General features: G+C 47.2%; 1 protein-coding gene and 1 pseudogene across 1 annotated transcript; both read left to right on the forward strand.

Annotated features, from left to right (window-relative positions):
- The first annotated feature begins 2893 nt into the window (after window positions 1-2893).
- Window positions 2894-5455, forward strand: LOC136511000 (cytochrome P450 87A3-like; annotated as a pseudogene).
- Window positions 5456-13721: 8266 nt separating this feature from the next.
- LOC136511009 (uncharacterized) lies at window positions 13722-21437 on the forward strand. The gene is made up of 5 exons (XM_066505262.1): window positions 13722-14678; window positions 14763-15021; window positions 15412-15619; window positions 15734-16238; window positions 21047-21437. Exons 1-5 carry the CDS (start codon window positions 13774-13776, stop codon window positions 21435-21437), a joined length of 2268 nt encoding a protein of 755 aa, XP_066361359.1. The 5' UTR covers window positions 13722-13773.
- Window positions 21438-21598: the final 161 nt, after the last annotated feature.

Below are 21598 nucleotides of genomic sequence, written 5' to 3' on the forward strand. Positions count from 1 at the left end.
TGTGACTGACGTGTGACTGTGTGGGGGGGGTGGGGGGGGGGGGGGGGGGGGTTGGCTGAGGATAAGGCTGTCTTCCCGTATTTAATTTCTTGTTTTTTTCCTTTTTTTTTTCTTGTAATACCACGAGCCATCGAATTGCGCTGCCTTGAGTGTACTCTAGGTTACCGATCGTAAAATCCATACGAGTACCTGAAAATATACTAGTAAAAGTTTACCAAATTGCTCGCTAATGTTTAGGGGCATACAATACAACTGTCACAACACTCGATCTCATGAAAAGCCAGAGCTGAAAAAATGCAGAATTTTAGCTTGGATCCTCATTGAAAAAAAGGATCCTAACTGCATATAACTTAGAGCATCTCCGATAGTTTCCAGAATCCACTCCCAATCTTGTTATTTTTATAAGATGAAAAAGTGCTTTCCAGCAACTCTTATCGTAGATCATCTCCAATAGTTCTAAAAAAAACTAATGGATAAATCAATTATTTTTTCAAGTGGCTAAAAAAGTTAAGAGCATATTATTGGGTTTCCTCAACAGTTTCTAAAATCTCGCTCCTAGAATATAAAATATAATTTTGCATCCGAAATCCCAAATTATTTTAAAATTATCCAAAACTACTTTTATACTTTCTTGCTCTCTTCTACATTTGTATCGGGAACCCTGTCCTAACCCTTTCTTCCCCACATCCTTTCACCTCTAGATTGACCAATCAATACACACGCAATTGGATCGATTTTCCCAAGTGCGGATAGATTAAGAGTTGTTGGAGAGTAGTTTTCTTTTCAATCTTGCCAAAAAATCAGGATTGGAAGTGGGTTTTGGAAACTATTGGAGATGCTCTCAACTTGCAATCTTTGTGCACTTGGAAAAATGACCCAATTGTGCGGAAACTATTTGTTAATTATATTGATTAACTAATTAATTTGGGGTGTATTGTGACTTGTGAGAACCAACTAGTATGTTGGGGGGGGGGGGGGGGGGGGGGGGCTAATAAGAAGACTAATTCTATATCATGTAGATACCATGAAAATTAATATGAAGAGAACAAACAAATAAATCACTAATTCGTTAAGTTGCTAGTTAGGGGTGTACTATTATGGGGGGATTTAGGACGTTGGAAACCAGGCCCCTTCCCTCCACCACTGGTCACACTTGTCTCATGAACCAAACATGTGCCTAAGAACCAGTGACATGCCTAGTGTGTTGTGTAGTAGAAATTGCCAAAGCAACCAAATATGGATGACCCTTAGCTTATTGTCAGCAGCCAGTATTATCAGTTCCTTCGATATATCTACCTTATCTTATACATATGCGAGTGTAAGTAGTTGATTCAGGTGATGGAAGCAGTAAATCTAAGCTTAAATTCTAAACTTGGCATATATGCTTGTGTTTTCCTATACTTTTTTTTTATCATGGAAGTATTCTCCATTTGGCGTCGTTTTATGTGTTTTCCTATACTTGTTCAAGAAAGAAACAATACTACCGTTTGTAGGGTAGGCTATATACATGCCAATAGTGAGATATAATGATTGTCAATTTCAAAATATAGGGCTTATAGTCTACCAAATGTGCCGGTAAAAGACTAGAGTAAAAGTCTTGTTCCAACGAAACAAAATACGCATTACAATGTTAGATGACAGTGTACACATTATGCTGATCGAGGATATATATAGTAGTATAAATACATGAGACACAAAATCATAATCATAAGTAAATATTTTTCAATATGAGTCTAGCTAGCAACCTAAATTATGTGTAAAAATATCATATATATTAACATAGAAATAGTTCGTCAAATTAAGCTTGTTTTTACAAAACGAAATACGTCTTATATTTTTGAAATGACGCGGCAACTGGGGCACTGGGCAAGGGACTACCGACTATGGAGTAACTTGTACAGTATATGCTACCGCCCCTGCAAGCTACAACTAGCAAATAACTAAGGGCAACTCCAATCAATCCCTTAAAATTTGGCCCCTCTACTCTCACAAATGAGGATCCCTCATCCAGATTTCAGCCCTCATTTCTCTCTGCACTCCAATCGAACTCTCATTTCAGCCTCCCTAATTTCTCTCACCTATATTTTATACATAACTTCTAACTATCAAGTCTAGTATTTTATATCTAAACTGTGTTAGTATTATTGAAATAGATACTTGTTAACAACATTTTTTATGGCTAAATATTGGATGAATTATTATTTTTCAAATAATTGGCAACTATTATTTTTTTCTCTCCTCACGCCACTCTCACAGCTCCCTCACAACACTCCATGCTACTACGTGTGGGACAACGTGGGCCGCTTGGGAGCAGCGACAAAGCTTGATTAAATAATGTCAAAGCTTGCAGGGCTGGTTTGGAGCAGCGGCGGCCGCGCGTACAGGTGTGGCAGCGGCAAGATGGGGCTGCACTCGGGCGCGCTGACCTCCGCGGAACGAGCGCGCGTGCAGGAGATCGGAGCGTGGCCGGCGCGGCCAGATCCACAACGCACAGGTTCTTCTCCCTCACTCTCTCAATGAATACAGGTCACCCGTTGCCCTTGAGCGAGCGTGGGCAGGGATGAAGGCCACAGGTAGAAGAAGGAAGCGGCCGCGCGCACCTGAACGGAAAACTTAGCGGCGACGCAGGAACCAGGCTGTTGGTCTCCCAGGAGGACGAGGTATCGGTTGAGAGTCCCTCACATCTAGGAGATAAGGAGGGAGAAATAGGAGACCCTCATCCATCGGGGTTTGGATGAGGGATTAGTTGGAGACGAAATTTTGTGTTTAAACCCTCAAAAATAAGATAGGAGTTGAGATAGGGGGCTGGTTGGAGTTGCCCGAAGGTGTGCGAAGGAAAGACTCCAAGTACTGAGTGCATACAGATTACCAATTCGCTAGATAGGAAATGGGCATGGATTACTTATTAGCTGCTGTGTTGTTCGTGACGTTAGCGCTAGCAACCTTGCTGCTCCGCTTGTTCTTGAGATTCGGGATCGGCGAGCTCTGCGATCCAAGGCTACTGCCGGGTTCGAGGGGCTTGCCGCTCGTCGGAGAGACGCTCGAGTTCTTCACCGCGTCCCCGACCCTCGATGTTGCCCTTCTTCAAGCGACGGTTGGAGAGGTAATAATGTAATCTAGCCACTTTCAAAGTAAAGAATTTCACATCTGAAATACAAAAATTTCGTTATGGAACTCTTGGCTACCAAGCACTACTAGTACACTCCTAATTTCTGTCTCTTGCACGTGGATCCTGCAGATACGGGCCGATCTTTCGGACGAGCCTTGTCGGTGAGGACCTGATCGTGTCGCTCGACCTGGAGTTGAGCACGCGCGTGCTGCAGGAAGAGGAGCGCGCCTTCCAGATATGGTACCCGCCGTCCTTCATGCGCGTCCTGGGCGCCGACAGCATCATCACCGCTCTGGGTCCTCTCCACCGCCACATCAGGGCGCTCGTGCTCCGCCTTTTCGGCCCCGAGAGCCTCCGTCTGGTCCTGCTACGTGACGTGCAGCGGAGAGCGCGCGCCGAGCTGCGGTCCTGGCTCCGGCTGCCCGACGTCGAGGTCAGAGCGGCCACCTCCAGGGTATGCATGTATTTCTGTCGACGATGACACTTCTGACAGTTTCTTCATGCTTACCACGTACTACCTATCCGGCATCCGCAGATGATATTTGGCGTGACGGCGAAGAAGCTGATCAGCCACGACGACGCGGCCTCGGAAGGGAGCCTGTGGAAGTGCTTCGACGCGTGCACCAGGGGGCTGCTGGCGTTCCCGCTCTGCGTTCCCGGCACAGCCTTCTACAGATGCATGCAGGCAAACTAATAATCATCTATCTATTATTTGTTTGGTAGATGACCATCTGCCTGGCCTTTGATCAGTGACAATTTTCAAATTGTTTGATTCATCTCTTCAGGGACGCAAGAGGGTCATGAAGATGCTGAAGGAGCAGCTCGGTGCACGCAGGAACGAGCCGGAGCGCGAGGCGGTAGATTTCTTCGATCTTGTGATCCACGAGCTGGACAAGCCAGACTCTGAACTGAACGAGAACATCGCGCTGGACTTGCTGTTTCTGATGCTCTAGCCACGAGACCACGTCGATTGGACTGACCGCGATTCTCAAGTTTCTGACAGATAACCCCAAAGCATTGCAGAACTAACGGTAAGCAAATTGTTTGGTCCAGACTCCAGACCACAAATTGAAACCGTTGCCGTTGCATTGATTTTTTTTATGCGGTGTTTTCAGGAAGAGCATGAGAATGTCCAGAAAAGAAGGGCAGATCCAGACTCTGATGAAATCACCTGGGAGGAGTACAAATCTATGAAATTCACATCTCATGTATGGTCATAACTGTCAGAGATCGATGTTCTCCGTAAATTAGAAATTTGAACTGGTTCTTGGTTCTACACAGTGAATTTTTCCTGTGCATTGATCTCTTTCTACATCACATATATTAGGTTATACACGAAGCCCTTAGGCTGGCAAATATTGCTCCTGTAGTGTTTAGAAAAACAATACAGGATGTACAGGTATGCATCTTCCTCTTTTTGACCATGTGTGCAGTCAGAAAAATATCCAGCTATATGTTGGCGTAATCACTGGTGGTTGGAGCTATCCAGCCTATTCGCTTGTTGGTTTTAGGTAGGGCTTATCAGCCAGCCAACAGTGTTTTCCTCTCACAACAAACCAGCACCAGCCGGGCTTATCAGTCCAGAAACCAACCAGCGAACAAGCTGATCAACTGAAGCCGGAGAAGAAGCGAGAAACGCTGATTCAAAAGGAGTGCAGTTAGAGGCGACCAGTAGTTGGTGACCGCGCTCAGGGAACGTGGGCGACGTCGTGCGCAGACAGCAGCGACGGCTATATCTTGTTTTAGGCGTCGAGTCTGAGGGCATGTGTTAGCTAGTTAAGCTTGTGTATTACCTCTGGGATGTACGTTGTGTCATTGTAACCTCAACTACTCTGTGTTCCCATATCTAAGTAAAAATAGCTCTGTCCTGCGCGTTCTGGGTTCAGGGTCACATATCCTGTGTTCTTGTGTGTGTTCTTCATCTAGCCATTGTGATATTTGGTGATTGTGATCGATATGTGACTAACATCCGGTACCAGAGCCGAATCACAAGCCAAAGCATTGAGTGCGGGAAGCGGAGGTGCAGGCGGCGGCGGTGTTGGCGGTCACGGGCAGTACGCCTATCCGCAACTGACAGCCACCAACTACACAAGTTGGAGCATCCGAGTACAAGTAATCATGGAAGATCAAGGCGTCTGGGAGGTGGTGGAACCACCGGATGGGACGTCGGAGACGCAGACGACAGCTCAGTCCGGCAAGGACAAGAAGGCGCGGGCGCACCTGTTGCAGTGCCTGCCGGATGATCTGCTGATGTAGGTGGCGAAGAAGAAGACATGCAAGGAAGTTTGGGACTGCCTGAAGTCGAGATTTGTTGGTGCCGAGCATGTCAAGGAGGCACGGTTGTAGATGCTCAAGAGCGAATTCAACGCCATGAAGATGGAGGAAGAGATGCTTGATCAGTATGTTGGCAAGCTGACGGGGATGTCAGTGAGATACAACAACTTGGGCGGCACGTTGGATGACGCGGCCATGGTGAAGAAATTGTTCGACACCGTTCCGGAGAGGTTCATCAATGTTGTTGCTGGGATTGAGCAGTTCTATGATCTCAAGACCTTGACGTTTGAAGAGGCGGTTGGGCATTTGAAGGCGTATGAAGAGAGAACTCGGCGGGGAGCCAGGAACTCAAAGACTGAAGGTGGGCAGTTACTCCTCACTTAGTCACAGTGGGAGGCAAAGCAGAAGAAGGCCGGAGGTGACTCGTCGAGGAGGAGCAAGTCATCTGAGGCTGGGCGTGGTAGAGATCGTAGCCGGGGAAGAGGCCAAGGCGGACGCGGTGATGGGCAAGGCAAGGAGAACGCTGGAGGTGGCAAGAAAGATAAAAGCCACATTCAGCGTTTTAAATGCAAGAAGTATGTCCATTATGCCAATCGTTGCCCAGGAAAGAAGAAAGAGGAGGAGGCGCATCACTGTAACACCTCTGGTGTTATAAGCTCGCTTAGCACCTTGATTAAGGCCTAAAAGAAATTAATTAACCAAGCTCTCGTGTTTTAAAATTTTTAAACTCACATAAAATGATAAAACAAATTATCCATGTGTTTGTATAGTTTGATGATTCATGGCGAGTACCTTGGCTTGGAGTAGTTCGTAGGTTGGTTTGACGTTGTGGGGTTACCCCAAAAATATCTCGAAGTTCTTTCGAAACGCACTGTAGCCCATGTTCCGGAACTCTGTTCGTGAACTGGTGCCCGAGTGACAAACCCAAGTTGGTGCGCTTGTATCTTCCTCTTGTGTGGCCCGTTTGTTGTGCGGATTGCTCCGTGGGATAGCTGATGAGATCAACTTTAGCGCCGTGACATTAGTTGGGTCTCAATCATGATCATTAGCAGTTTTCGTGTTGCTTTAAATTTCATGCTCGTCATCGTTCGTTGTTGGTCGGCCTGAGCCAAAATCACCGCGCGTGCACGTTGCTGCCGGTCCTGGCCATGGTCGCGCCTGTGACTGGTCTTGCTGGTTGCCGGCCGCACAGTGGACTGGGGTGGGCCACAGTCGCCTCGGCAGGGCCGACCGAGCTCGCTGCCGGCCAGGCCGTGCGTGGGCCAAGCCGCCACTGTCTGGCCAACGTGGCACTCTCCTCGCTGCCCTAACTACCTAACCGCCGAGTAGCCACTGCCTCCGTTGTCCCGTCGAACTAATGACCTTGTTGTGATGCTGCTGCTCTCCCCATGTCGCCTTATGCGTTGATTTTGCGTGGCAGGCTCTGCACGTGGCCGCTGTTCCGTTGCCGCTGTCCGCACGCAGCCAAAGCCGAGTCGTCTTGTCACGGTACTTCATGGCACGTCTTCTTTAAGCCGCATCGTGCGAACGCCACGCGCCTTTAAAGCATACACGACCAAAGATGGTCGAGCCATGTAAATGTCGTTGCCCAGCTAGCCTAGCTCACTCACTCGCTTTGTCCTCCACCATGGCTGCGAGCCTCGAGCTCGACCACCGCCGTCCCTATCCCTCCGTCCCTCCCCACGCCTAGCCACGGCACCACCACGGCATCGCAGTGGCACCACGATCGTGACTCAGTCTGGCGTCGACGCCTCGTCGAGCCACGTTGCTACCCTGGGACTCTACCGCACCGAGCCTTCGCAGCATCGAGCACCAAGCCCCGCGCGTCTGTGTTGCGTCGTGCACCGCATCGAAGCGAATGCGCTCCGCCACGAATCAACGTGCAACGACCGCGAGCACCGGTGCCTTTGCTTCACCATCCGCGGTCATCGCACTCTGTGCCATCCCCATCATTGAGCCGGAACGCCTTTGCCAACCATGTCATCGCCGTCCTCGCCTGACCACGACCATGACTGCAACTTCAAGCTCTACGCAACGTCCCTCCTCGTCGCGTCCGAAGTCCAGTGCAGTGATCGCGACCTCACCCCGCCCTCGCCTTCCTCGCCCCGCGTCGTCTCCCCACCACCGGCGGGTGCGCAGGATGGGTGGGATTTGGTCGGCTGGAGCCGTCGTCCTCTGCTCCTCTGTTTCACCATAGGAGAGAAGGGTGAGAATTGAAATAGGACATTTCCAGGGTGCTTGTTACAAATTGCGTGACTCATATAAATAGTGCTCTGGATCTCGGGTTGGTTTCGCAATACTATAGGGTCTTTTATGCGAAAGTATGTCCCCACCTGAACTCTTTCGAGCTGGGCCGGCCTTGTGCCGCTCCTAGGCCTAGTGTCGCGCTGCCCGCTGGGCCGGCCGATCACCGTCAGCACCTGGGACGCTCACGCCCATGCGCGTGCGCCCCGCCCTGTCTGGGCTGCCTTGGCCGCTGGCCAGGCCGAGCTGGGCCGCTTCGGGCCCAAAGATCGTTTGTTTTCTTTTTTGGTGTTTTGTAATTTTAATAATCGGCTGTATGCTTGGAAATTCATAGTAAATCATAGAAAAATCATAAAAATACCAAACCAATTTTGTTAAGTTTCTAAAATCATGGTCTATCGATAGTGTATTTTGTTCAGCATAGGTTTTGTATATGTTTTAGGGTTGCTCTAATTATTTTAACATGCTTAATATTGTTAATACAGTAAATTTGTAGGAATTTTCGTGATGAATCGGTGATAATGATAGCTCTAAAAATTTTACTAGTAAATTACTAATATTATTAGCTGCTCACTATAAATTTTGTAGCTCCTGAATAATTAGTTTGCTAGAGTAGATAATGATGCCCTATTTCGAATATATATTAAATCAATAGAATAAAATAAAGAAACACCTTGAAATTTTATAACTAAAACACTTGTTGGGGAATGACACCTTTCTTGATGATGTTGATATGCAGATTAGTACGTTAGTCATTAGAGCTAGCTTGTTAGTTCGTAGTATGTACCCTGTTTAAAAGTTGTTGTTGTTGCCTTGTTAATTATTTGTTGCATCATTTGCATCAATGCATATCATATAGGTATGATGATGGATCGTAGAATCAACTCGGGTAGTGGAAAAGATGGTGCCCGGAATCATATCACGAAGATAGAATGCTAACGTTTGGTTATATTTTACTCAGGCAAGCCCCGGTGCATAACCCCTACTTTTCTGCGCTTTAAATTATATTGGTGCATTAAGTTTTAAGGAGTCGAATGAAACCCACTTGCATATATATCTTTATCCTATGAGTCTTACTAGTATGACATGATCGTGTAGATTGCTATGCTATAGGACTCCGATAGAAGTCGAGTGATTGCCTGTCACTCGCGAGAGATAGAAAATATATTGTTGTTGTTATTATACTATTATCACTCATGATAAGAATAGTAAAAGGAAAAATGGAGATTGGGTAGGGATATGGTTTGGGTATTGGTGGGTGTAAGAGGTTGTGTCTTGCGGCCAATGGGGCATAGCCTGGTTACACTATTTTTCCTGTCTGTGTCGGTTAAGGATCGACCGTTGCATTGGATTCTAGGCAGGTCACAGACTTGTTATCCTAAGCATACACTTGGGTATGGACGCAGGGAAGACTTGTTACTCTCTTATCATGGGTTCCGGCTCTTTTCGGACCAATTTTCAGGGTGGTTTTTGGGTGGATATCCTTGCACCGCACTGAGTCCGGGACTCAGGGGCGGGGGCTTAGAGTCCAAGTTTGGATGGGGACCTAGACCCCATGATAGGAGGGTGGTGGATTGGTCCTGCTTGTGCCTAGGGTACAAGCGGGGCATGTGTTTTCGGGGTACCCAGCTTGGGCATATTGATTCGTGAATCGCGGAGCGATCCGGTACGACTTGTTTACAGTCTATCAACATAGTAAGAACTAAAAGATGAAATATGGTAAAATAATTCTGATTGCTTACTACCTGCTTGAAAGTAGCACATGTGCTTACATAGAATGGTGGTTAATGAACTAATGTTGACTGCTAATAAAATTTAATATAAGGAACACACTTTTAGTAATGCTTCTTGCTAGATGCAATAAACCCCACGAGCCAGATAGCCTTGCATATCATTGGAATCTTTTTCTTTTCTCCTATCGGATAAGTCTTACTGAGTACAATTGAGTACTCAAGGTTTTATTTTCCTCTGTTGCAGGTGACTAGGCGAATGCTAGAGCTGACCCTTGTATGTGTATTCCTACTGGTAGGCTTAGAGGGGATTCCAGTTACACTAGCAATCCTAGTTTTTATTTATAACTCTCACTAAATATTTTATAAATAGAAGCTTTATAACCTGTTGTCATAGTTTATATATCAACATTTCATCATGTCATGAATAGATATTTATTTCCTCTGTAACTCCAATCACATGTTTATATTCCGCTGTTAAATTAAATTATTCATAACTCTGATAACATGATCATATTCCGCTATTATAAGCAATAAATATTATACTCTGATGTTGCATGAAAAGCGATGTAAGAAATGGTTAAGAATGTTGTAAGCTTTATTCTCTCATTTGTGATCCTGATGGAAAAATATGGATTTTCATGATCTCCCCTGGGGTGTGATCGACGGAACTACGTAATTTGGTGTTCTCCCTTGAGTACTTAGTGTCTAATAAAAGACGAGTACTCCTGAGATTTATTAGATTAGGCAGTTCTGCCACAGGTGGTATCAGAGCATAAATGAGAAAATAAAGCTTCAGAATCTATTTCTAAAATAAAATTTGACAACAAATTCTTTCCAAAAGTTAGGACGTTGCATGCGAAGTTATATAAGTAGCCTTATTACTATGGTTATGTATCTAGGATAGATGAAATTCTGCTGACTTAGGTAGGCTTAATCAAGTTTTCTGCAGGTACACTAACCCCGAACGTAGTTCGATAGTATCGACTAGCTACAGGGAGAGAATGATGTGCCAAAAATATAAGAACGGTTGCCCTATATGTTGGCAACGGTAGAAGGACATGCAGGACGTGCATTCATGCATACCTTGTTTGAGCAGTGTAGTGCCATATTACTTGCAGATACGCCATCCATAGGTGTCACGCGTGTCGTATGGTGCACGACTGACCAGTCCTTGTTTCAGAGTTATTACTGCACTGTGACTTCGTGCTCCGCGTTCGCCTGTGGTTCACGCCTATCATGACCCACGTCTCCCCGTACTCTTTTCTACGCTCTTGTCGGACCCTTTCCCTATAGCCGTACTAGTTAGTAATGGCCTCGGACATCGCTCGCCTCGAACGCGCGAAAAAATTTTTGGTCGATTCATTCATAGTAATCTCGCATAGGAACCTTGGTGGACTGTGCTAAGACCACTGACCGCTCTACCATTATAAGCAGGGTCTGGCTTAGCCGTTGGTACCATCACTTGATGCACTTTAGCTCGCCTAGCTTTTTTCGTTTGAGCACGCTTTTCGCTTAGTCCTTCCTTGCAACCATCGCTAGGAATGACAGGAACCTGGGTTAGTAGTTACTTCCTGAACATTGATGGTTTTCCTAGAATTCTGCATGCCACCCTACAAAAGCTCGAAGTCAAAGATCGTCCCGAGTATGAGGGCCGTGAGTATGAAAAGCGTGGCACTGAGCAGTGTGAGGTTACCATCTACATTGGGAAGAGTGAGGAGTTCCCTAACATCGCTGAAGCCTAGAATGTGACCGCAACCGGGTTTCACTTTGTCGACACCTATCAGGTTGTGGCTCGCAAAGCCTTATGGTACCTTTGCCAGATCTATAAAGACCCCATTGCCTGTACCCCCATGAGGTTCTTTCCACCTTTGGAAAAGAATCAATGGGCATGGAGGGCTCGTATGGAGGCTTTGCAAGGGCGGGATGCGCAAGAAGACAGTCCAACCGTGGTACATTTGACCACGTACCTGCTTGCTCTGGATGAGCAATATGACCGGTAAGCCTCAAAGCTAAGGAAGTGCCTCTATCGAGCCGAGAAAGCCGAGATCTTTTCCAGGATGCTCCAGGTGCAGCTTTGTCGAGGTGCATGCCAGTGCGACAGCCGTAGAGAGTCAGGAGACTGCTATGTCGAAAGCCCTAAAGGAGGTCGAAGATCGGCATGCCCACCAGCTGGGAGAGGTCTACCTGGTCACCAGGGCCAAGCGTAGGACGCTGGCTGCTGAACGACAGGATCCCTTGATCGTGGAGGGAATCCCTGTCCATCCACCAGAAAGAAGGAGAACCAGTGTTGCAGTACCGCCAACACCTCCACCTTCGGAAGTGTCAGAAGTAGAACCCTTGATTCCTCTCACTCAGCCATTGCCAAGAGAAGAGGCAGATCCGTAGCCAGGGCGGTAGAAGAATCCGCAGAGCCCGAGAATGAAGATGTGTGGTCCATAGTAGATTAGTTGCCTTTGGATGATGTAACCGTAGTAGTAGTGTATTTTGTTGCTGTCCACCGGTATTGTAATCTTTCCGTTGTATTTTGTCCGTAGTTGTTGAGATCGTCTGCTCGTAGGGAAGGTGCAAGATGTGTCGAGAATGAGAGAGTGAATGCATGTATGTTGTACCCATATAAGATCGTTGGAATGTGCATTTTATTTCGCTACGTTTATTGCGTTCACCTACCCATAAGTTCCATGAGAAGTGCTTATGGTTTTTAAGGGCGATATTAAGAGGGTTACAAGAGAAGTTGCCATTCAGATACCAGTAGACCAGCCGTGATTGGATAACATAGGACACTGTATCGACTAATTGTGGATGTCCCAGCAGAACACTTGAAACTCTTCAAAATCCAATCCGTTGTTGGATTTGAAATTCCTTGTTCCTTGTTACGAAAGGAACCCTTGTTATGACGATGATAATTAGGACTCGGTTTGGCAAATGGTCATCCAAGAAACCATTTCAATGAAGAAGTCTGGAGGAGTCGGAGTCGATTTTCTACTAAAAAGTCAGAACTGCAAAAACATGACTTCTTTTTGGCTCCTCCTCACAAAGGTACAAATTATAATAAAACAACCACTTGAGCCTTTTTGCCAACCAACACTAGGAAAGCTACTCCGTAAGATGGGCTAGAGTCGGAGCCATTTTAGGAGTCGGAGCCCCGCTAAACTTGCCCTTAGATTGTACCAAACCAAAGGCCACATATTTATGATTATTGTGTGTTCTAAGATTTATCTTTTATCCTATTGTGTCTGGTGAGGATCAAAGACTCTTTGGGGTCTCTAATTAGTAACACTAAGATTTTTGGAATATCCCCTTTATTGTAAGTTTGCTTTGTGTTTCCTACGTGGCACTCTCGTGTTAGTACATTTATAAGGTGTCTTTGATGTTTAGTTTTGGGTGCCCAAGGCCCCAAGTGCTGAATGTGCAGTCATTGGCGGATTTGGGCCCCGGGCTGCCCGGGCTGCAGCCCGGGGCGAGGCCCATGAGCAATGGAAAATTGCTTTATAAAAATGGCACAAAAAGGCCTTGCAGCCCATTAGCCCACCCCGAGCAGGCCGTCGCAGCAGGCCAGCAGCGACTCCCATCTCGCGTTTTGGCCTTCCAGCTCCCTTGGCCGCCGCCGTCCTCGCCTGGCAGGACTCCAGCCTCCAGCCTCGGAGCCTCGGCCTCCCCTTCCGTTTCCACTGCCTCCACGGACCACGGTTCCACGGCAGCCGCCACCCGCCACTCCGCCAGCCAGGACTACTCCCCGGCTCCCCACGACGGCCGACGGCGCTAGCGCGACCTGCCGACCTCCGTCCACGTCCCGGCTGCACCTCCGCTGGCCGCGCGCCCACGCGCCGCGCCTCCCGGAGTCCCGGCCTCCCCTCTCCTGTGTCCGCCTCCCTGCGCCACGGCGACGCCGGCCGCGCGCCCGCACGCCGCGCCTCCCGGCCTCCCCTCTCCCATGTCCCGGTGTCCGCCTCCCTGCGCCACGGCGACGCCGGCCGCGCGCCGCGCGGCCTGCGCCTGCACGGCCGCACCGGCTGGCCCCCTGGCGGCCTGGCCCCCTAGCCCCGTGGTGGCCTACTGAGTGCTGAGCCGGCCTGCCGGCCGGCCTCCTGGCGGCCTACCGGCCTGGCCCCGTGGCCCCTGCAGGCTGCAGCCCTGCTGGCTACTGGCTGCTGCCCAGTGCCCACCCCCACGCGGCCACCCCCTTGCTGGCTGGCGGCTGCTGACCTGCTGTGATGTCTGCTGTCTGCTGGATGACTGGATCCATGAAAATATGAAATAGGTTGATTTCTACTCTTTAGTTTCATTTCTTTTTGAAAATTGCTCCATGATTGCTACCTTTTACATTGCAAAGTCATGAATATTTCATTTCATTGAGCAGGACTGTCATTGAACATTTGAGTCTTACTTTTCAATTGCAACATTTCATACCTTATAATGGAAAAATACTATGCCAAAAAAGATGCGTCAAAGAGTACTGTCGAAACCATAGAGAGCCGGGTTGAGCAAAAAAGACCACGGATTGAACTTGATATGAGAGATATAGTTGCCGATCCGGGAGAAAGGAAGCCAATTGATGATTTTCATCATGACATTAGGGATGAGGCAAGGAGAGCATATCTACAAATAGGTCCATATAGGCCAGCTGGTCATAAGTTTCCAAAAACTAAAAAAGATGGTAAAGGCCAATCAAGAGGATTTGTTGGATCATGGTTTGATCAATTTGATTGGTTAGAGTACAGTGTAGCCAAGGATGCAGCTTATTGCTTTTATTGCTATCTCTTTAAGCCACAACAAGCTGGGTTTCATAGTAATGATACATTCACCAAAGTTGGGTTTAGAAATTGGAAGAATGCAAAGGATTCTTTCAAGGAGCATGCTCAATCAATTGATGGCTTTCATAATAATGCAAGAAAGCGTGCACTTGATTTCAAAAATCAGAGGCAAAGTGTTGAACATGTGTGGACTGTTACAAGTGCAGCAGAAGAGGAGGCATATAAAGCTCGTTTAACTATCATGTTAGGCATTGCTAGATTCCTCCTTTTGCAAGCTCTAGCCTTTCGTGGACATGATGAGTCTAAAACATCAAGAAATAAAGGGAACTTTATGGAGATGCTTGAATGGTACAGAAAGAAGGATCCTAAGGCTGCACTTGTGACCGGTGAAAATGCTCCAGGGAATAATCAAATGAGTTGTCCAATGGTTCAGAAAGATTTGGCTAGGGCTTGTGCAGAGGAGACAAGTGAGTTAATTAAAAGTGAAATAGGAGATCGTTGGTTTGCGGTGCTTGTTGATGAGGCTCGTGATGCATCTATTAAGGAACAAATGGCTGTGGTTGTGAGGTATATACCTCCTCTCCATTTGGTTATTTCGTTGGTTTTGTTTTGTTGCTTTCAAGTAACACTATTTTCTCTTTTCTCTTGTAGGTTTGTCAATGATAAAGGAAGTGTGATTGAGAGGTTTTTTGGCATTGAACATGTTTCTGACACCACATCAACCTCACTTAAAAAAGCATTGGATACTATGCTTAGAAGATATGGTCTATCTATTTCCAAGATTAGAGGGCAAGGATATGATGGAGCTTCAAATATGAGAGGACAATTTCATGGGTTACAAAGACTGGTATTGAACGAAAACCCATATGCCTTTTACATCCACTGTTTTGCTCATCAATTGCAGCTTGTGGTAGTTTCTGTAGCCAAGTGTTGTGGCTCAACTTTTGATTTCTTCAATTATGTCACTTCAATCGTCAATGTTGTTAGTGCTTCTTGCAAGAGGAAAGATCAACTCCTTCAAAGTCACCATGATAAGCTTATTGAGCAGTTAGATAGTGGTACTATTTTTTCTGGGAGAGGGAAAAACCAAGAAATTAGTCTTGCTAGGCCCTGGTGATACACGGTGGGGTACACATCATAAAACATTGGCACGTCTTATGATCATGTGGTCCTCTGTACTGGAGGTGTTGGAGAATATTAGTGAAGATGGAACTGATGGGGAAAAGAAAACTACAGCCTCTGGATTGATTCAAAGAATGGAGTCATTTGAATTTGTGTTCATATTACATCTTATGATCAGAGTATTGGGGATGACTCAAGACCTGTCACAATGTTTGCAAAAAAAAATCAAAACATTGTTCGTGCAATAGGATTAATTGGCTCTGTGATGAGAAATATGAATGAAATGAGGGAAAATGGTTGGGAAGCTCTTTTTGAAGAGGTAAAGGAGTTTTGCCTCCTCAACAACATAGAAATTCCTAATATGGAAGATATGATACTAGTTAGAGGTCGTTCGAGATGTCGTGGTGCTAAATTAGTGAGTTACTACCATCATTTTCATCATGGAATTTTCAATGTTGTGATTGATCAAGTTTATTGTGAGTTAAACAATCGATTTCCAGAAAGATCAACTCAACTCTTGAGATGTGTTGCTTGTCTTGATCCGAGGGATTCTTTTGCCAACTTTGAGGTACAGAAGTTAGTTGAGCTTGCTAAGATTTATAAAGATGACTTCTGTGATTATGACTGCATAAAGCTTGCGGGTGACCTTCGTATATTCATTGATGAAGTCAGAAATGATGATAATTTTGACAATTGTACTGATCTTGGTAACCTTGCTGAGAAGATGGTTCAGACTGAAAGAGATACAACTTTTCCTTTGGTGTATCGTCTCATTGAACTTGCATTGATTTTGCCGGTGGCAACAGCTACAGTTGAAAGAGCCTTCTCTGCTATGAATATTATCAAGACCGAGCGAAGAAATAAAATGAATGATGATTGGCTGAATAGTAGCATGATTTGCTTTATTGAGCGGGATTTGTTTGCATCGATTGAAGATGAAAAAATTCTAAAGCGCTTTCAAGGCTTAAGAAACCGTAAGATGAATTTGCCAAATGAGGGCTCAAGGTGCGTGTTGTTTACTTGTATTAATCTATTTCAATACATAATGTTATCTTGTTTTATAAATGGCTGAGATGTTGAAATTGATTATGTAGAATTGAGGATGTCGGTGCAAGTGGAAGTGGTGTTAATTCATGAAGACATGTATGGTTCTTTTTTTTTCATGGAAGACTCGTAATTTGGTACTTTTCTACCTTCAATGTTCTACGTATTGTTTAAGTCTATTGGTTGAACACTTGGGTGGGGTAAAATTTTAAGTCTTATATTAGTTAGCCCGGGGCGGAGCCCGTTTCTGGATCCGCCACTGTGTGCAGTGTCCATCTTCTTCACAGTTCATACTGCTGCTTTTGTGTAGAAAGTAGTGTATGCTAGCGCTTCTCATCGGACTTATATGAGTGGTGGATGTCAGCCCTTGGGCCTTGGCCTATGATCTAAAGCCCAGAATATCAAGGGATTGAGGGCCCAGGAAAGAAAGATACAGCCCATCCTTGGGCTTAGGCTTAACCTGTCTCCAGGTCTGCCCCAGCTCGTGCTCGTCGTTGTTGTCATCTTTGCTGAGGCCATCTATCCCACTATGAAAGTTCCTCTGTTTCGCTATTACAGGAACTGCACTCATTTTCTCAGTGACACGTTGTAGTTTATCTGACCATGACATGCACGCCCATCCGTTAAAGCTTCCGCACTCAGAGCTAGTGCAGATATGATGTCCAGGAGAGATCGGCAGAACTGAAGGTGTCACCGAAAGAACTGGTCTGCCCTACACTGCACTCCCAATGGCCAAGACTTGCAGGGCCTTGCATTGCTGCCATTTGCTGAGCTGCAGTGTTGCTTCTTTGTCCCTGTCACGGCACAAACAAAAAGACTGGGTCTTAGTGCTCCATGCACTAGTGTTTTCCTTTCTTTTTGAGCAGGTCACTGGGTCTATTTATTTAGGCGCCAATGCAACCTATATTCAGTAAGACGTCACCAAAACAACTCATGGTGTGTTTAGCCGTGAAGCCTTCATTTGCTGATTTCTTTTGTGTGGTGGCCTTATATATATCTTTGGACCGAACGGTGTCTTCTGGAACCAGATATAAAATTGTCACGTTGTGCAGACCTTTTCTTCCCTTCCCGGTGCTGAAACTGGAAGTTAAATCCTAGTGGCTGACTAGGACCTGCAATTATCTGGTGCAATCCCTCTACACACTGTACCTATTACCAATGATTGCCGTTTCTAATCTGCTCTCAGGAGTCAAGATCAACGGTACAAAATCCTAATCTTCCCCTTCCCATGGTTAATGAGTTGTTTGAAGTTGTTTTTGGCCAAATAGGTCTTTTCCAAAAAAAACTTCACCTATGAAGCTAGCTCTATTTGGCAATGCTTCTCCGACTTCATGAGTTGTTTGAAGCTGTTTTATGTCAAACGAAAATTTTTAAAACAATTTTACCTGTGAAGTTCGTTAAAACATGCTGTCACAAAGCATTTGTGTAGGATAAAGCTAAAATAGCATGTTTTTCTAGCTTCAAATCGTTCTGGTCAGCCCTACGTGGGATTCACATGTTTTAAAGAGCTCTACATATAGAGCTATTTTACCAAACAGTTTACCAAAACAACTTTAGCTTAATCGATAAAGTTGCTCGTGGAGCTGAAGCCAAAAAAAAATTGCTTCACTGGTGAAGTGGAGCTGTGCCAAACGAGGCCAAATCTTACTCTCATATGGGAGTATCCTTTAAAAGCAAGTATAATAACAGGTTGTAAGTTAGCTAAATGCTGAGGTGGAGGAGAGAAGGAAGAAGAGAGAGGAGAAGCAGACTGTAAGCTTACAGCTGGTTTGGCCACAAGAACCAAGAAACTCTGTACCAAAGGAGATCAAATCTTGCTCTCACATGGAAATCAAGTTATATGAAGCTGAAAATAATAGTTTTTCATAGCTTCACCTTTCAGTTGTGACCCCAGCGTGTGTGGACGTTGGATTTGCCTTTGCGTGAAGGACGCTGGAGTGGAGCTGTCGTGCGAGACGGACAGGCACAACCATAGGGGCGCAAGCGAGCACGGCCATTGAGGCACAGGTGAGTGCGACAACCGAGGCACATTGGCTTCACCAGCGGGGCTCGCGCGAGCATGGTCGCGGGGGCACGTGCGAGCAAGCGACCTGGGATGCTCGAGGTCGAGGATGCTGGCCCAAGCATGTTGTGGACAAGGAAGAAGAAATAGGAAGAGGAGAAAACATAGAGGGTACTATAATCATTTCAATCGTTTCATCTACCATCACGAGCTAATTTGCGAAATAGCCTATCATAATAGTTTCAACTATTAGAGCTGCTCGGAGAGCTCAAGCAAAAAACTATGAAGTTGAGCTATGCATAATGGGTACTATTATCATGGATAATGCTCTGACTAGAATGTCTGTCGTTTTCCGGACCCGGCAGATAACGATTGGCTACCGCGTCCACGCATCGTCCTCCACGATCTTATCTGCTTGTCGCACCGTCCGCTCATTCCCACGCCGCCTCGCTCCATCCCGCGACGTGCGCCTACTCGCGACGCAAGGCTCTGCCACGCCGCGCACACCAACCCACGCCGTTGCTACATACCGGCTCGCTCGCGCCCAGTGGCTCTCGCGCCTCTCACCCCTCCCGTCGTGCATGCAGCCGACTCCCTCCCTAGCCAGCGGTGGCGCCCTCACCCACCCCGGCATCCCCCTCTCCCACCGCGACATCCTCTTCCTCGACCCCGGCGGCTCCTTCACCCACCCCCGGCGTCCTCCTCTTCCCACCCCGCTGGCTCCTCCCCCTCGGCGTCCTCCTCCCCCACCCCGGCGGCACCCCTACCCCTACACTGGTGTCCTCCCCCACCGGGAGCCCCCAATACCCATAGATCCGGCGACCAGACGCTCCGTGCGCCAGGCTCTCTCTCCCCTATGTTGCAATTGTACGTTTCAATTATTTCAGACGTTTCAGAGAACCATATGAATGTTGCAAAAATAGATTAGGGGATGTTGCAAGTGTTTCGGAAGCATGTTGTAAGCGTTTTGTTCGAAATGTTTCGTTTGATCCCAGATGTATTGTTGCAAGCGTTTGATCTTGATGTAACATATGTTCCACACATATGTTGCAAAAGTATGTTTAAAAATGTTTCATCTGTTTTAGTCTTTTGTTGCAGCAAGCGTGTTCATGTTGCAAATTGCAAGTGTTATATCTGGATGTTACATATGTTTTTACACACACGTTGCAACTATATGTTCCAAATGTTTCATGATGTATGTTGCACTCAAGTGTTTCATGCTGTTCGGAGAGTCAGGGGGCGTCGAAAAATGGTGCGTGGCGAGCCAGTGGACGTGGCACGCGGCGCTCTGGGGGCCGCGTCGGGGGCACGACGGGGCGGGGGTGCGCTTGCGAGGGTGAGGCAAACAGATGGGGGTGGGGGTGGGCGTGTCAACCGTGCCGGGGGGGGGGGGGGGGGGTCCGATAGAAGTTGTGCCCACGTGCATGTGTGTGGGAGCGGGAGTTGTGGATGGACGCACGAGTAGGGGTAGAGCAGCAGCATACGCGAGCGTCCGAACATGCGTTGTCCATCCGGACATCCAGACGTTAGGCGTGCCGTATTATCGTTTCTAATCTGTTTTCATGAAGCCACTCCGTATATTTGAGGAAGATGATACATGGTCCGTACTTGATCAAGTTTTATTACTGCATTCCCCTTCATCTCGGAAAAAGGAGAAAGATGGGAAAAAAAGCTACACGAGCGGCACAAAATGCAGCCACGCGCCAAGCTGCGAAGTTGCAATGGACCCAAAAAGTCGCTCCCGATTCCGGAACAAACACCTCGCCGGCAATGTATGCATCCATCACCGCTTTCGCGAGGTTCCTCTCAAACGTGGACGGCTTCAGAGGTCGTTGAAACGCGAGGGTGACATGACGCAGCAGCTCGGTAGCCACGTACACGTACTGCCGCGGTATTTGCCGGTCGGCGTCCAACAAGTTGGTGGAGGAACTCGCATCCGCTTTTCCAGGCGTGATCTGGTCACCGACTCACCGTCGGCAAATGTTCCTCAACACAAGACCTCAACGTACCCCAACCGGCCAACCGTACCGTGATGTATTCCAGAGACTCTTGCAGGCAGCGGTGGCCAAACCAACCGCTCACATTCGCAGGACGGGATACACGTTTCTGCTGAGATTTTCGCTTGGAAACAGCTAGAACCTTTTTGCTGAGAATTTCAGTGACAGCCTGACAGGAACAGACGCATAAAGTGCGCCGAATATTTACATGTCTATCTATCTAAAAAAAAAACTAAAGTGTGGATATTTTTTTGGTGCGATATTTATTTTGGTTCGTCTGTCTGCTCACGCCTGCATCCCACAACACCTTAATTACTGATTGATCGTACCATTCTCCTTATTGAATATTGCATGTCATGTGATAGAGAAATCACGACAAAATAGGAAGTAGAAAATTATTGTGCTATCTATATATACATTGCATGTTTGCATGCACTAGTATACATGGCAATGAGTAAAAGAAAAGAGAATTAACACAGAAGGAAAGAGAATTAAGACAAAAGGAACCTCTTTGTATTTCTGAGAATCTTGCCAAAACTGCCTACATTTAATTACTTCCCCTCTTTGCATTTGCAAAAGGAACAATTTTTTTCTCCTTTCATTTGGTTTCACGCTCACGTGTTTCGTCGCCCTCGCTTGCTGTTTCTTGCGTGAACCATAGTTGGATGTCATCTGTCTTCCATGGCCCAGCCTCCCAATCCCAATAGAAGGTCCCTACCTCTCCCTAACTGGAGATCCGGCCTGTCAGAGGATCTCCTCGAGTCCATTAGGCAGCGTCTCGCGTCAGGCCACGACGCGGCGTCCTTCCGATCCGCTTGCTCCCCATGGCGCGCCGCCGTCCCGTTCGCGACCTTCAGGCCGTTCCTGCTGCTCCCGTTCGACCCCAACTCGGACCGCGTCGGCTTCTACTGCGTCCCGGAGAAGAAGGTCTTGTCCAAGACGCTACCCGACGTGCGCGGTAAGGTGGCGTGCGGCTCCTCGTGTGGGTGGCTGACGCTCATGGACGAGGCGGCGTCCATGACGCTGTTGAATCCATTCGCCGGTGCCCGTGCCCCCCACATTGAACTCCCGCTAGCAGGTGAACACGTCGTGGTGACGTCCTCATCGGAACGCATGTCTAGGGTCCACGGCCGGTGGGTCCTCCATCCCACCAACGGCTAGGGGGACGCGGATGCTGCAGGCAGAGCCATCAAGCTAGAAGACATGAGGGACGTGTTCTTCTGTGAGATCATGCTCTCGATGCCGCCTGACGCCGCCGGCCGCGAGTGCGTGGCCATGGCCATGCTTGGGTGCTCCACGGAGGTCGCGTTCTGTCGGGTTGG

The sequence above is a fragment of the Miscanthus floridulus genome, chromosome 1 (genome assembly GCF_019320115.1).
Source record: "Miscanthus floridulus cultivar M001 chromosome 1, ASM1932011v1, whole genome shotgun sequence".
NCBI lineage: Eukaryota > Viridiplantae > Streptophyta > Magnoliopsida > Poales > Poaceae > Miscanthus > Miscanthus floridulus.